Source organism: Gorilla gorilla, chromosome 10 (genome assembly GCF_029281585.2).
Source record: "Gorilla gorilla gorilla isolate KB3781 chromosome 10, NHGRI_mGorGor1-v2.1_pri, whole genome shotgun sequence".
Classification (NCBI taxonomy): Eukaryota; Metazoa; Chordata; class Mammalia; order Primates; family Hominidae; genus Gorilla; species Gorilla gorilla.
In genome coordinates, this window is record NC_073234.2 from 29,843,035 (window position 1) to 29,858,213 (window position 15,179).

The 15,179-nt window shown below is 35.7% G+C and overlaps 1 protein-coding gene across 4 annotated transcripts in view; it reads left to right on the forward strand.

The window, feature by feature from the left end:
- ATF7IP (activating transcription factor 7 interacting protein) overlaps nucleotides 1-15,179 on the forward strand; it is a 112,877-nt gene that overhangs the window by 58,424 nt on the left and 39,274 nt on the right. For all 4 annotated transcript variants that reach the window (XM_055358716.2, XM_055358718.2, XM_055358715.2 and 1 more), the window contains exons 6-8: nucleotides 3,119-3,184; nucleotides 12,745-12,818; nucleotides 13,392-13,480. In XM_055358716.2, the coding sequence (XP_055214691.1) occupies nucleotides 3,119-3,184; nucleotides 12,745-12,818; nucleotides 13,392-13,480 (229 nt within the window). The remainder of the gene's footprint in view (nucleotides 1-3,118; nucleotides 3,185-12,744; nucleotides 12,819-13,391; nucleotides 13,481-15,179) is intronic.

Genomic DNA, 15,179 nt, shown 5'->3' on the forward strand with positions numbered 1-15,179 from the left:
ACAATAACCAATTAGAAAATATAATGAGAAAAAGATTTCACATATGGTAGTTATTTAAAAATGAGTAAGCACTTAAGAATAAACCTAAAAATAAAATTTTAAGACCATTATGAAGAAAAACGACAGAACAAGAAAACAGGAGTCAACAGTGATTAGTACTATGCTCTTAAATAGGAAGACTTGATTCCTCTCAAATCACAGTATAGTTCAAATTCATAATACTCGGAATTTCAACTAGATTTCTTACAGAAATGGAAAAGCTGTCAACACACTCTGGAATATAACATTCCGTTGGTTATGACTTAGAAAATGCCATTTTAAGGAGATTTAACTGAAAATGTCTATTTTACTTTTTCCTTTCAGCCTTGGCTCCTGTTCCCTATCAATGAAATAAATTTATGACAGCCTAATATGGAGACAGTTTTAAATAATAGAAACTGTGGCTCTGTTTATTTACTTGCTTTTATGAGCAGTAATATTTGTTATAGGCCAATCTTGATGTTAAGGAAACCTCTTTTTTTTTGTAGACAGAGTTATTTCCTAAGAGGTTTCCTGGGTACATATGCAGTGAAATTCTTGGTTTGTCTAGTTTCCCAAATAAAACCCAGTGTAATAGAATATTACTTTTCTGGAGTTACAAAAATGACTTATTTATTCATTTTTTAAAAATGTCTCAGAATGTTTACCAAAATAGCCATTCTTAGAGACAGTATGGCAGATATTTTGAATTATAATTAAAAAAGAATTGTACAGCTTCTTATGTAAAAACAAAAAGGCTGCTCTTTGATTTCTCTGTTTTATAATATTAAATATCAGAAAACTATAAATCAGTGTCCACATTTTGAGTTTGTTTTTCTGCTACTGGATTCATTTTTAAAATGATAATTCTTTTAAAAAAGAGTTTGAATACCACAAATCTATGTGATGTGAAAATGAGGTCCTTAGTTCACTTTCTTTCCCACTTTCTGCCAATCATAGCTTCCAGCGGTAACTACTTTTAACCTTGGAATGTGTAGATCTTTTTCTATACATGTAACATATACAAGATGATTTTGGGGGGGCTTAAGTAAAAATAGAATAATAATATTATGCATACTATGCAATTTTTAGTGTAACCACCTAGATTTTTTTTTTTTTTTTTTTTTTTAGACAGAGTCTTGCTCTGTCATCCAGGCTGGAGTGCAGTGGTGCGATCTCGGCTCACTGCAGCCTCTGCCTCCTGATTCAAGGAATTCTCCTGCCTCAGCCTCCCGAAGAGCTGGGACTACAGGCACGCACCACCACACCTGGCTAATTTTTGTATTTTTAGTAGAGATGGGGTTTCACCATGTTGACCAGGCTGGTCTTGAACTCCAGACCTTGTGATCCACCTGTCTCAGCCTCCCAAAGTGTTGGGATTACAGGCGTGAGCCACTGCGCCTGGCCCACCTATATGATTTGACTAAAGAAAAAATGACATTCTCGCATGAGCTGGGGTACAGAAAATACCTTCCCTTTCCCATATACCTTTCTTTTCTTTTTCTTTCTTTTTTTTTTTTTTTTGAGAGAGAGTCTCGCTTTGTCACCCATCCGCCCACCTTGGCCTTCCAGAGTGTTGGGATTACAGGCGTGAGCCACTGCACCTGGCTTTCCCATTTCCCTTTTTAGAAAGTTATTTGAGATATTTTAGTCATCAGAAAGGTAAATCCATGTTAAGGATATGAAATTATGCTTTATGATCTTGAGCCTTAATAACATGCATAAATAAGTAAGTCCTTAGGAAAATCTTTACCTTTGAGAGTCATAGGTAACTGATTGCCTAGGCCATAATATTGGACTTAAGCACATTTTAAGATTTGGGGTCTCCTCTAGAAGTGACTGCTTTCTGCAAGAAACTTTAAAAGTAAATCATAACATTTTCTCATTTTTATGAAATGTATGCTCTTATTGGACAAAAGAAATTCTCTGGTAGAGCTCTTCCTTAGGTAGGGCCTCATGAATACACTCAGAAGTTTAATTTTCTTGAAAATATGTTTAATTTAAAATGGCTTCAGCAGCAACAGCAATAGAAACAGTTGAATATTATGTCTGTGCTTAGTAAAAGACTGAAAGGAGATACAACCAAATATTCATGTGGTGAAATGATAATTTTTATTTTTCTTTTTGTTCTGCTTTTTTTTTTCTCAGATTTCCTTTCAATATGTATTTGGGCAAAATATGTGATTAGGGAGTTTGTATAAGTACAACAAATGATTAATAATCTCACTGACCATGTTGACACAAACAAGGTAATGGGTTTTTTTGTTTTTTGTTTTTTTTTGAGACAGAGTCTAACTCTGTTGCCCAGGCTGGAGTGCAGTGGCGTGATCTTGGCTCACTGCAACCTCTGCCTCCCGGGTTCAAGCGATACTCCTGCTTCAGCCTCCTGAGTAACTGGGATTACAGGCATGTGCCACCACACCTGGCTAATTTTTGTGTTTTTAGTAGAGATGGGTTTCACCATTTTGGCCAGGCTGGTCTCGAACTCTTGGCCTTAGGTGACCTGCCTGCCTCGGCCTCCTAAAGTGCTGGAATTACAGGTGTGAGCCACCATGCCTAGCCAAGGTAATGTTTTTATCAGGTTGTTAAAGACTAACAGAATATGTAATTTAATTTGTGAAAAAGTAATATATGAGCATTCATTTACGCTTCTGTTGAAAGTGTCACAGTAAAGCCTATACATCCATCCATATGTAGTATTGGCAAGGGATCTTTTATGACTTACAGATATTTCCACTTTATAATTCTCAATGAGAAAATCAAGTGTGATTACAACTGTGTTAAAAAAATAACAAAACACAGGCTTACGTATTCAGGAATGTACTGGTAAGTGAGCAACACTCAAAAGTTCGAGGAAGAAATAGGCTAACCTAATTAAGAGTGTTTACATCTGAGTATTGAATTTAGGGGTCACTTAGTTTTAGTCATAACTGTATTTTCCAAGTATATAGTTTATAATCAACTTAATTATTTTCTTTACTCAGCTATCTTCTGAGGATCCTGTTTTCTGTAGGTTTCTTTTTATATATTCATGGTTTTTTTTTTTAATGCTGTAATACTATTTGATTTCCATTCATTTTTGTCTTTTTTTTTTTTTCAGGCCAAGATAGCCAGGTTAACCAAACGCTTTGAAGCAGCCAAAGAAGATCTTAAGAAAAGACATGAAGTAAAATTTTTCTATTCTTGCGTAATTAATATTTAGCACTAAGTGGTAATCTTAGGAAATGCTGAATTAGGAGGAAACTGTATTACAAATCTGAAATTTGCTTTCAAACTGTGTACTCCTCTATGTAATTTCTGGATCTTCAGCCCTAGAACTAATGAACCCCTTTCAAATCCTCATTTACTGTTCTCATATATCAACATTTATATTCTATTTTAGGTTATGCAATTCTTTTTTCTTTTTTTTTTTTTTTTGAGATGGAGTCTCTCTGTCGCCCAGGCTGGAGTGCAGTGGCACCATCTTGGTTCACTGCAACCTCCGCCTCATGGGTTCAAGTGATTCTCCTGCCTCAGCCTCCCAAGTAGCTGGGATTACAGGTGCCCACCACCATGCCTGACTGATTTTTGTATTTCTAGTAGAGACGGGGTTTCACCATGTTGGCCTGGCTGGTCTCGAACTCCCAACATCAGGTGTTCCATCTACCTTGGCCTCCCAAAGTGCTGGAATTACAGACATGAGCCATTGTGCCTGGCCCCTTAGGTTATGCAATTCTTGAAGCTGTATTTTCTGTCCATCTTTAAAATTAGGCTTCAGGGATTTGTCTTACCTTGTTTCTTTCATTTTGCATTCTTGTCAGATTCCCAGTATGGTCTCTTACTATTTTCCCCAAAGTATTTTAGTATTCTACTGCCTGTAGTATTCCTGTTCTCCCCTTCCTTTCTTCCCCATGTAGTCAGTCCTCTTTTATGCTTTAACTGTAATATACAGAGATTAGATTAAGTCACTTTATTGACTTAAACAGTTTGAATATTTTTTAAAGTATACAATTAAGTCCAAACATCATAGCATAAATTGACTTCCATAGTCTGGCTTTTGCTTGTTGGTGTTTCCTTCATTTTTCCTTTGTTTATCATTTTGCCACTCTTCTGTTATTTCCTTTATTATTCATATTTTAATATAGTAGTTTGTATATTGCATTATAGTTTTTAGTTGGATTTATTTTCTTTTCCTCCTGAATTTTTTTTGTTTTTAATTTTTTTATTTGAACAAGGTCCATTTCTTGATCTTGATAGTTCCATTGTCTGGCACATAGTAAATTGCCAATATCAATAAGTAGTAATCATTTTTCCTAGAGGTTTTCTGTATTGATGCATGTTCATATATTCTTTCCTGTTTTTGCAGCAATAGTACATAGAGCCCTATGAACTCTTCCCCTAGCTTCCCCTGCGTGGTGAAATCTTATCGCTGTAGTACAGTATCAAAGTGAAGAAATTGACAATTTTGTTAAGTAGTTTACAGACTTAACAGTTTCTACCAGTTTTTACATGTGTATTTAAAAATTCATTGTGCATTCATGTCTGTCTGTGAGTGTTTATGCTTCCATGCACTTTGATCACATGTATAGATTTATGTAGCCCCCATCACAGTCAAGATATAAAATTGTTACATCACCGTAAGTGGACTCCCTCATGCTACCCTTTTCTGGTTTTATTTTTATTATTGTTTCATCTGTTGATGGATACTTGGTCCATTATTATCTTTGGGCTATTTTGAATAATGCTGCAATGTACATGGGAGTGCAGCTATCTCTTTGAGATCCTGTTTTTAATTCTTTTGCATATATACCCAGAAGAGGAATTACTAGGTTGTATGGTAATACCTTTAGATATTTGAGGAGCCCCCATTCTGTTCTTCATAGAGGCTGCACCATTTCACATTTATACCAGTAGTGCTCAAGAGTTCCAGATTTCCCATAACCTCACTAACATGTGTTATTTTCTGTTCTTTTGATAGTGACCATCCTCATGGATGTATGTGATACCTCATTGTAGTTTTGATTTGCATTTCTCTAATGACTAGTGATGTTGAGCATCTTTTCATATGCTTGTTGGCCATTTATGTATCTCCTTTGGAGAAAAGTCTCTTCGGGTTCTTTGCCTATTTTTAAATCAAGTGCCTTATTTTTGTTGTTGTTACTAAGTTGTAGGCATTCTTTATATATGCTGAATATTGACTCATATAAATTATTTGCAACTTTTTTGCGTTCTTTGTTTCCTTTTCTCTCGATTGTTTCCTTTCATATACAGAAGTTATTAAGTTTGATGCAGTTCTGTTTGTCTATTTTTGCTTTTCTTACCTGTGCTATTAGTGTCATATACAAAAGAATCATTGCCAAATCCAATGTCATGAAACTTTTTCCGTATGTTTTCTTGTAGGAATTTTATGGTTTTAGGTCTTATATTTAAATCTTTAGTCAATTTTGAGTTAATTTTTATATATTTTGTCAGAGTCCATCTTCTTTCTTTTGCGTGTATATATCCAGTTTTCCCAGCACCATTTATTAAAGAGGCTGTCCTTATCCCGTTGTGTGGTTTAGGCAGTTTTGTGGAAGATCATTTGACCGTATATGTGAGTTTATTTCTAAGCTCTCTATTCAGTTCCTTTGGTCACTGTCTATTTTTGTGCCAGCACCACACTTTTTTCGATTATTGTAGCTTTGTAATATATTTTGTGTGGTTCCCCCACCCCCCGCCCCCTTGGCCAACTTAGCCTAATATGTAATATGTTTTCAAATCAGGAAGTTTGAAAACCTCCAACTTTGTTCTTTTTCAAAACTATTTTGGCAATTCAAGATCCTTTGAGATTCCGTATGAATTTTAGGATTTTTTTCTGGAAAAAAAACACAAACCCACTATTGCAATATTGATAGGGATTGCATTGAATCTGTAGGTTGCTTTGGGTAATACAGATATTTTAACAATAATAAGACTTCCCAATCCATAAACACAGGATGTCTTTTCACTTATTTGTGTCTTTAAACTTTTTCCAACATTGTTTTGTAGTTTTTATTGTATAATTGTTTTCTCCCTTTAAGTGTATTCCTAAGTATTTTATTCTTTTTGATGCTATTGTAAATTATATTGTTCATTTCTTTTTTATATTTTTTATAGTTTATAGATATGCAAGTGATTTTTGCAGGTTGATTTTGTATCCTGCAACATTGCTGAGTTTGCTTACGTTTGAACAGTTGTCTTTAGGGTTTTTACATATGAGATCATATCATCTGTGAACAAAGATATTTATACTTCTTTTTCTGATTTGGATGCCATTTATTTCTTTTTCTTGCATAATTGTTTGGTTTAGAATTTCTCGTACTATACTGAATAGAAGTGGCAAGAGTAGGCATGCTTGCTTAATTCCTGATCTTAGAAGGAAAGCTTTCGGTTTTTCACCATTGAGTATCATGATGTTAACCATGGAGTTTTCATGTATGGCCTTTGTTAAATTGAGATAATTTCCATTTCTGGTTTGATAAGTGTTTTATTTATTTTTTTCCATGAAAGGGTGTTGAATTTTGTCAAGTTCTTTTGCTGCATCAATTAAGATGATCATGTGGGTTTTGTCCTTTGTTCTGTTAATATGTTACATTGATTTTTATATCTTGATCTATCCTTGCATTCCTCAGATAAACCAACTTGGTCATGGTGTATAATCTTTTTACATGCTGTTGAATTTGGTTTGCTAATATTTTCTTGAGGATTTTTATATCAGTATTCATCAGGGATATTTGTCTGTAGTTTTAGTATCTTTGTTTGGCTTTGGTATCAAGGTAATGATTGCCTAATAAATGGAATTTGAAAGTACTCCTACTTGGAAGTACTCCTCTTGGAATACTACCAATTGTTTGGTAGTATCCTCCAGTGAAGCCATCTGGTCTTAGGTTTTTGTTTGTTAATTTTGTTTATTTTTAAAATTTATTATTTATTAATAATAATTATTATTTTTGCAACAGAGTCTCACTCTGTCATCCAGGCTGGAGTGCAGTGATGTGATCTTGGTTCAGGTGATTTGTATGCCTCAGCCTCCTGAGTAGCTGGAATAATAGGCCTGCACCACCGCGTCTGGCTAATTTTTGTATTTGTAGTAGAGACGGGCTTTCGTCATTTGGCCAGGGTGGTCTTGAACTCCTGACCTCAAGTGAGCCACCGCACCTGGCCTTAGGCTTTTTTTTGTTAGGAGATTTCTATTATTGATTAAGTCTCCTTACTAATTATAGATTTATTTATTTATTTACTTTTAATAATTCAGTCTTGGTGGGTTGTGTGTTTTTAGGAATTTATTTCTTCTAGGTAATCAAGTTTGCAGGTGTGTAATTGTTCATTGTAGTCTCTTGTAATCCTTTCCATTTATGTAGCATCAGTTCTAATGTCTTCTCTTTCTTTCATTTCTTTTCATCTTTAAAGTCATCTGTTTTGTTAGGTAGCCTAGTTAAGGATTTATCAATTTTGCTGATTTTTTTTAAACCAACTTTTAAGTTTTGTTTTTGTTTTTCTATTCTCTATTTTTGTTTACTTCCACCCTAATTTTCATTATTTCTTTCCTCTTGCTAATTTTGGGTTTAGTTTTTTCCCTCTAGTTTTTTGAGTTGTAAAGCTAGATTGTTGATTTGAGATCTTTGTGTTTGTGTTTTACCACTATAAACTTCCTTCTTACCACTGTTTTCACTGCATACAATTTATTATATTTTGTTTTCATTTTCATTTGTCTGAAGATATCTTGTAATTTACCTTCTTCTTTGACTTGTTGGTTTTTTTTTTTTTAAAACAGCATGTTTAATTTTCACATATTTGTGACTTTTCCTACTTTTCTTCTGCTGTTGACGTCAAGTTTCATTCCATTATTGTCAGAAAAGATACTTGGTATGATTTCATTCTTTCTAAATTTGTTAAGACCTGGGTTGTGACATGTGACCTATCCATGAGAATTTTCTATGTGCTCTTGAGAAGAATGTGTATTCTGCTGTTGTTTGATAGCTTATCCTATGTGTCTGTTAGGTCCAATTAGCATATAGTGTTGTTAAAGTTCTCTGTTTCCGTGTTGATATTCTGTCTGATGGTTCTATCCATTATTGAAAGTGGGGTATTGAAGTTTCCTACTATCATTGTGTTACTGTCTGTTTCTCCCTTCCATTCTTTCAATGTTTGTTTCATATATTTGGAGCTCTGATGTAGGGGTGTGTGTGTGTTACAGCTGGTGAAAGTACCCTTTTATCATTATGTTCTTCATTGTCTGTTTTGGCAGTTTTTGACCTAAAGTCTATTTTGTCATACATAAGTATGGCCCATCCTTACTCTCTTTTTGTTACCATTTGCATGGAATATATTTTTCCATCCTTTCACTTTCATTCTGTGTTGTATTTTGGATCCAAAATGAGCCTCTTGTAGGCAGCATATAGTTGGATCTTATTTTTAAAAACATTAAGTCAACCTGTCGTTTGATTGGAGAGTTTTATCCATTTGCATTTAAATAAACTGCTCATTGGAAGGGACTTATTGTTGTCATTTTGTTTTTTTCTCTATGACTTGTAGCTTTTTTTTGTTTCTTGATTCCTTCGTGTTTCATTGCTTTTTGTTTTTCTTTTGGTATAGTAGTGTGCTTTCATTCCTTTTACAGTTCGTTTTGTGTATTTTCTGTAGATGTTTCCTCTGTGGTTACCGTGGGGATTACATAAAACATCCTAAAGTTACAACTATCTATATTAAACTGCAAATAACTTTAATCATATAAGAGTGCTACTCTATATCTGCCTCACTATGACTTGATGTTACTGTTGTCGTGTATCACATCTTTTTATGTTGTGTATCTGTTAACATATTTTTAGTTTTTTTAAGCTTTTAAGTTCTATACCAGAATTAAAAGTGGTTTATGCACCAATATAACAAGAATACAGGATTCTGTATTTTTCTCCTTATCAACCTTTTCTTAGAGAAGTTTATATTTTTGTATTCTTCCATGATGTTGTGTAGCACTCTTTAGTTTCCACTTGAAGGACTTTCTTCAGCACTTCTTTTAGGATGGGTATAGTGATGAAACTCCTTCAGCTTTTACTAATCTGGGAAAAATTTTAATTTCACCTTCATTTTTGAAGCATATTATTGCCAGGTATAGTATTCTTGATTGGCAGGTGTTTGATTCAGCACTTTGATAATATATTATCTCACTCCTTCAGGCCTACAAGATTTCTGCTGAGATATCTGCGTGTTATCTTATGGGAGTTCCCTTGTGTGTTGTTATGAGTTGCTTTTCTCTTACTGCTTTCAAGATTATTTACTTGATTCAGACAGCTTGGTTATAATGTATCTCAGTGTAGATGTTTTTGGGTTAACAATAGTTGGAGGTCTTTGAGCTTCTTGAATTTGCATCTCCATTTTCTTCTTCCACTTTCAGACATTTTCAGCAATTATTTATCTTTCTCTCTGTCTTCCTTTACTTCCCTTGTGTGTATATTGGTCTGCCTGTTGGTGTCCCAAAAGTCCTTTAGACTTTCTTAGCTTTTTTTCATTCTCTTTTTGCTCCTCTGGCTTGACAATTTCAAATGACCTGTCTTCAAACTTGTGGATTTATTTTTCGGTTTGATCCGGTCTGCTCTTGATTCTCTACAGTGAATTTTCATTTCAGTGTATTCTTCAGCTTTATAATTTGTATTATGATACGTTTTTACAGTTTCTCTTTGTTGATATTTTCATTTTGTTCATGCACCCTTTTCCTGATTTTGCTGTTTTCTGTTGTCTCTTTCACTTTCACCTAATTATCTTTTTTTTTTTTTTTTTTTTTTTCTTTTTTTTGAGAAGGAGTTTCGCTCCTGTCGCCCAGGCTGGAGTGTAACGGCACAATCTCCATTCACTGCAACCTCCACCTCCTGGGTTCAAGCGATTCTCCAGCCTCAGCCTCCTGAGTGGCTGGGGTTACAGGTGCCCACCATCACGCTCGGCTAATTTTTGTATGTTTAGTAGATACAAGATTTCACCATTTTGGCTAGGCTGCTCTTGAACTCCTGACCTCAGGTGATCTGCCTGCCTCAGCCTCCCAAAGTGCTGGGATTACAGGCATGAGCCACCAGGCCTGGCCAGAGTGTCTTAATGATAGTTATTTTGAATTCATTGGCAGATAATTCATAGCTCTCTGTTACTTTAGGGTTGGTTTTTGGAGATTTATTTTATTTATTTGATTGGACCATGTTTCTCTGTTTATTTGTATGCTTGTTGAAATTTTAGCATTTGAAAAAACAGCCGCATCTCCCAGTCTTTGTGGACTCTTGTACACAGGAAGGGCTTCACCAGTCAGCCTTGTTAGAGAGTCTGTGGGCCTCTAACACCTTTTTTTGGCTATGTGTCTTCTCTGGGCTTTTGCTTGTACCCTTCCATCTGAAGAGGTTTGCCTCTCCACTCTGAAGCTCCCTCTGGTACCTGTCTTTGCTATAGCAGCCTCTGGTACTTTGGCAAGCTGTTGTATTAGTGCTTCCCCTGCTGTCTGTCTGTGTTACTGCAATTTCTCTGGTGCTCTATCAAGTTGAGGGTCCTGCCTTTGGTCTCTGAGGCTCACAGGCATCCAAAGTGCCATAGTCACAGTTCTTGCTCCAGGTTAATCCTCCATGTTGGGTAAGACAAAATCTAATGCGTTGGGCATCTTTCTTAAACAGTTGGATTCAAGCTCCAACTTTCTCTTTCCTTTCTGATGTAGAAGCTGTGTTGGGAGGTTGATGGGGTATAGTGAGTAAATGCAATGTATTTTCCTAACTGTTCCAGTGTGCCTCTTTTTGGCCTTGTGCTCACCTGGGATGCCATATCCTCTCAACTAATTTGTGGAAATCTCATGCAGGCAATATGATGCTTATCTTGTTAAGTCATCTACATATGGGAAGCAGAGGGGACTTCCTGTTCTGACATGTTGCTGATCATACCACAGTTTTCAAAAATCCTCCATCAAATGACTCCTGTGTTCTAAACCATTTGTTTTATTTATTCTCTATGCTTTTATTCTTCTTTTTTGCTTTTCTCCTGAAATATTCTTTTATCTTAACCATTTTGAGTGTAATAATTACTCAATGATGGCCAGGCACAGTAGCTCATGCCTGTAATCCCAGCACTTTGGGAGGCTGAGTCGGGCAGATCACTTGAGGTCAGGAGTTCGAGACCAGCCTGGTCAACATGGCGAAACCCCGCCTCTACTAAAAATACAAAAATTAGCCGGGCCTGGTGGCAGGCACCTGTAATCCCCGCTACTCAGAGGCTGAGGCATGAGAATCGCTTGAGCCTGGGAGGTGGAGGCTAGAGTGAGCCAAGATGGTGCCGCAGGATGGTGCACTCCAGCCTGGGCGACAGTGAGACTCTATCTCAAAAAAAAAAAAAAAAAAAAAAAAAAATTACTCAACAATGTGCTTAAAGATGCATTCCTTTCCCTAAAAGCTTTTCTTTTTTAAGCTTTTTCCATTCACATTACAGTTATTTTAATTTGCTTTTCTCTTGTTTTACATTTGTTTATCTTGACAGCCAGATTTTAAGCACCTTTATAGCAGATTGTCTTAATTCTATTGTTTTTCCCTCTACACGTATCTAATGCAATGTCATACTAGAAGGTTGAAATTATTGTTGTGTCATATACAAAGTAGCAAGATGTATTTGTTGTTAAGAAGAGTGATTAATGGCATCTGCTCAATGTAATTCTAAGCATTTATTACCTTTGGTTTAATATGTTATTCTTACACTTGACTTAGTCTTGAGTAGAGATATTTTATTCTTCTCATTTTTTGTTTGTTTGTTTTTGAGGCATGGTCTGGCTCTGTCACCCAGGCTGGAGTGCAGTGACACAATCTCGGCTCACTGCAACCTCTGCCTCCTCGGCTCAAGCTATCCTCCCACCTCAGCCTCCCAAGAAGGTGGGACCACAGGCGTGTATTACCACGCCTGGCTAATTTTTGTATTTTTTTTTTAGAGATGGGTTTTGCTACGTTGCCCAGGCTGGTCTGTAACTCCTGAGCTCAAGCAATCCTTGCCTGTCTCAGCCTCCCAACGTGCTACTATTACAGGTGTGAGCCACTGTGCCCAGCCTCGTTTTAAGAGATAAATGATGATAGTGTTATTAATGATGGAGGCCTAAATAATGATAGTTAATATGTAGGTGTTATAATTCCATTTCTGTATTCCCTGGTTTTGGGGGGAAAGGCTGAAATAAGTTGTTACTGAAGCTTAGATTTGTGACATTTTATTAAATAATTTAAGTCACATAGTGGTAGGTAGTAGTTTTTTTAAAAAACAACTTAAAAATAATTTTGATTTGTAACATTGGATACCACTTATTTGTTGAATTGCTGGTGCTAATATGATGCCTGCTACATAGTAGGCATTCACTAGCTATTTGTTAAATGAGTGAGTCTGGTTATTCTTTAGATTTATATTGTTAATGTTTTTTAAACTCTTACAGCATGTGAGCCGTTCTGGTGTTTTAAATTTATTCTTCATAAGAACACTGAGATGCAGGAATTATTATATTAATCTCTCAAATGATAAGCAGTTGTCTTCAGCAAAGTAAATGATTTGCTTAAGATACAATGAACAAGTGATAATGCCAAGATTCAAATTATTGTCTCAGCTGGCAATGTTTCCCATTATATTAGAACAGTGACAGATAATATATTGACAGGCATCTACAGGTCTAATTTTTTTTTAAAAGATTCCCTGTGTGTTGAGTTTTATTTTTACCTTGATTTTTTTTTTCTCCCCCAGCATCCACCCAACCCACCAGTATCACCAGGAAAAACTGTAAATGATGTCAACAGCAATAATAACATGTCTTACAGGTGAGAATTCATAGTCTGTCTAGTTTTTTAAAAACAGAACAAAGTTCTAATTTTCTTTATTTGGTCAAAGAATCTTTCAGTGTAATCATGGTATTTATGTAGAAATAAGTGTTTGGTGTACTTGATTAGTATATTTTCTTTTTCTGCTTCATTATATTGTTCATCTGTGAATAATACTTTTGCTAACTTATTATAAGGCATTCTTTGGTCACTATATATTTCTTTAACCACTTGTCTTAAATAGTATTCTTTCAAGTAATTGAGAAATGCTTCTGTTAAGGGTGAGAAAGACTAATGTCTGTATATATTAGGACCTACTTTTGGTATTCAGGTTAAGTACTGATAACAGACATTAGAATACAAGAGTTAAGACTCTTCCCTAATGCCATAGACCCCAGCATTTAGAAGTCTTTGTGCCAGCTATGCCTCACTGTTTGTGCTTGCAGTTTAGGGTTGTGAAACCCAAGTCTAGCCACCCTTTTTCCCCTGTGGGCCACTGCTTATTCTAGATATCAGTTGGTATTCCCTGAGTGGCATATCTATTGACTATTTGTGTGTATATGTATTTCATAGAAATGCAGGCACAGTGAGACAGATGCTGGAGTCCAAAAGAAATGTAAGCGAGAGTGCACCACCATCCTTTCAAACTCCTGTGAATACAGGTAACTTTTTTTTTGAATACCAAAATACATTTTCTTAGGAATTAAAGGCTTTGGTTCTCTTTTCTTACATTCTTTTGAGGTTGAAATGGATTAAGAAATTGGGCACATTGGTCTAAGTACAAAAATTTTGTTAAAAATTCAGGATCAAACTGGGTATGGTGGCACATGCTTATAGTCTCAGCTACTTAGGAGGCTGAGGAGGATTACCCGAACCCAGGAGTTCAAGTCAGCTTGGGCAACATAATGGAATCCACTTGGTCTCTTAAAACAAAAAAATTTAGGGTCATAGGTAAGTATATGTGAAAATACAGTATAGATATTCAAATCTCTATTGTAGTAGTTCACAAACTTTCTGGTCTCTAGATCCCTTTACAATCTTAAAAAATTATTAAGAACCCCAGAACTTTTGTTTATGTGGGTTACATCCATTGATATTTATTATCAGTCGAAATGAAGTAGAAATTAAACAGAAATTTTAAAATGTTTTAAAAATGTTTATTCATTTAAAATAATAGTAGGCTGGGCTTGGTCGCTCATGCCTGTAATCCCAGGACTTTGAGAGGCTGAGGCAGGCAGATCACTTGAGGTTAGGAGTTTGAGACCAGCCTGGCCAACATGGTGAAACCCCATCTCTACCGAAATACAAAAATTATCCAGGCATGATGGCTGGTGCCTGTAATCCCAGCTACTCAGGAGGCTGAGGCAGGAGAATTGAGCTTGAACCCGGGAGGTAGAGTTTGCGGTGAGCCAAGATCACGCCACTGCACCCCAGCCTGGGCAACAGAGTGAGACTTCCTCTCAAAAAAAAAAAAATAAATAATAAATATAAAAATATATAAAGTAATAGTAAACTCATAATGTCTAACACAAAAAACTTTTTAAAATGAAACTGTGTATTTTCCAAGCTTAAAAATAGCAGCACAAAGAGCATTATTCTCTTACATTTTTTACATATCTCTTTAATACTTTGAGACATTAAGACAGCTAAAGATAGCTTAAAGGTATGTATACTCATATCTATATCTGCTTTTAGTCTGTTTTAAAATGTTGATTTGGCCGAAGCATATGAAAGAAATCCAGTCTTTTACAAATATATAGATGGAAAAGGGCTAGCCCTTACAGATAATTGTGGATATTCTTCTTTAATACTATCCAGTAGTAGTTTCTTTAAGGTTGGTTGTGAAGTGTAATCTGAAGCCACACCAAAGAACTTTTCTAACTCCTCCATTAAAATCCATTTATTGGACAAGCGTGGTGGCTTACTACTGTAATCCCAGCACTTTGGGAGGCCCGAGGCAGGTGGATTGCTTGAACTCAGGAGTTCCGGGCCAGCCGGGGCAACATAGTGAAACTCTCTCTCTACAAAAAATACAAAAAGTAGCCGGACATGGTGGTGCACAACTGTGGTCCCAGCTACTCAGGAGGCTGAAGTGGAAAGATGGCCTGAGCCCGGGAGGTGTAGGCTGCTGTGAGCCAAGATTGTGCCAGTGTACTCCATCCTGGGCGCTAGAGGCAAACGTTGTCTTAGAAAAAAAAAAATCCATTCGTCTATCTTGCACTTGGATGGAGTTTTACTAATATTATTCATTGATCATTTGAAAACTGTTCACCAAGTTATGCAAATCTTCCAAATGACACATTTTATTAATAAATATTATTTTAAAAAATTAGATTTACTGATTTTACTATCAGTTCTACT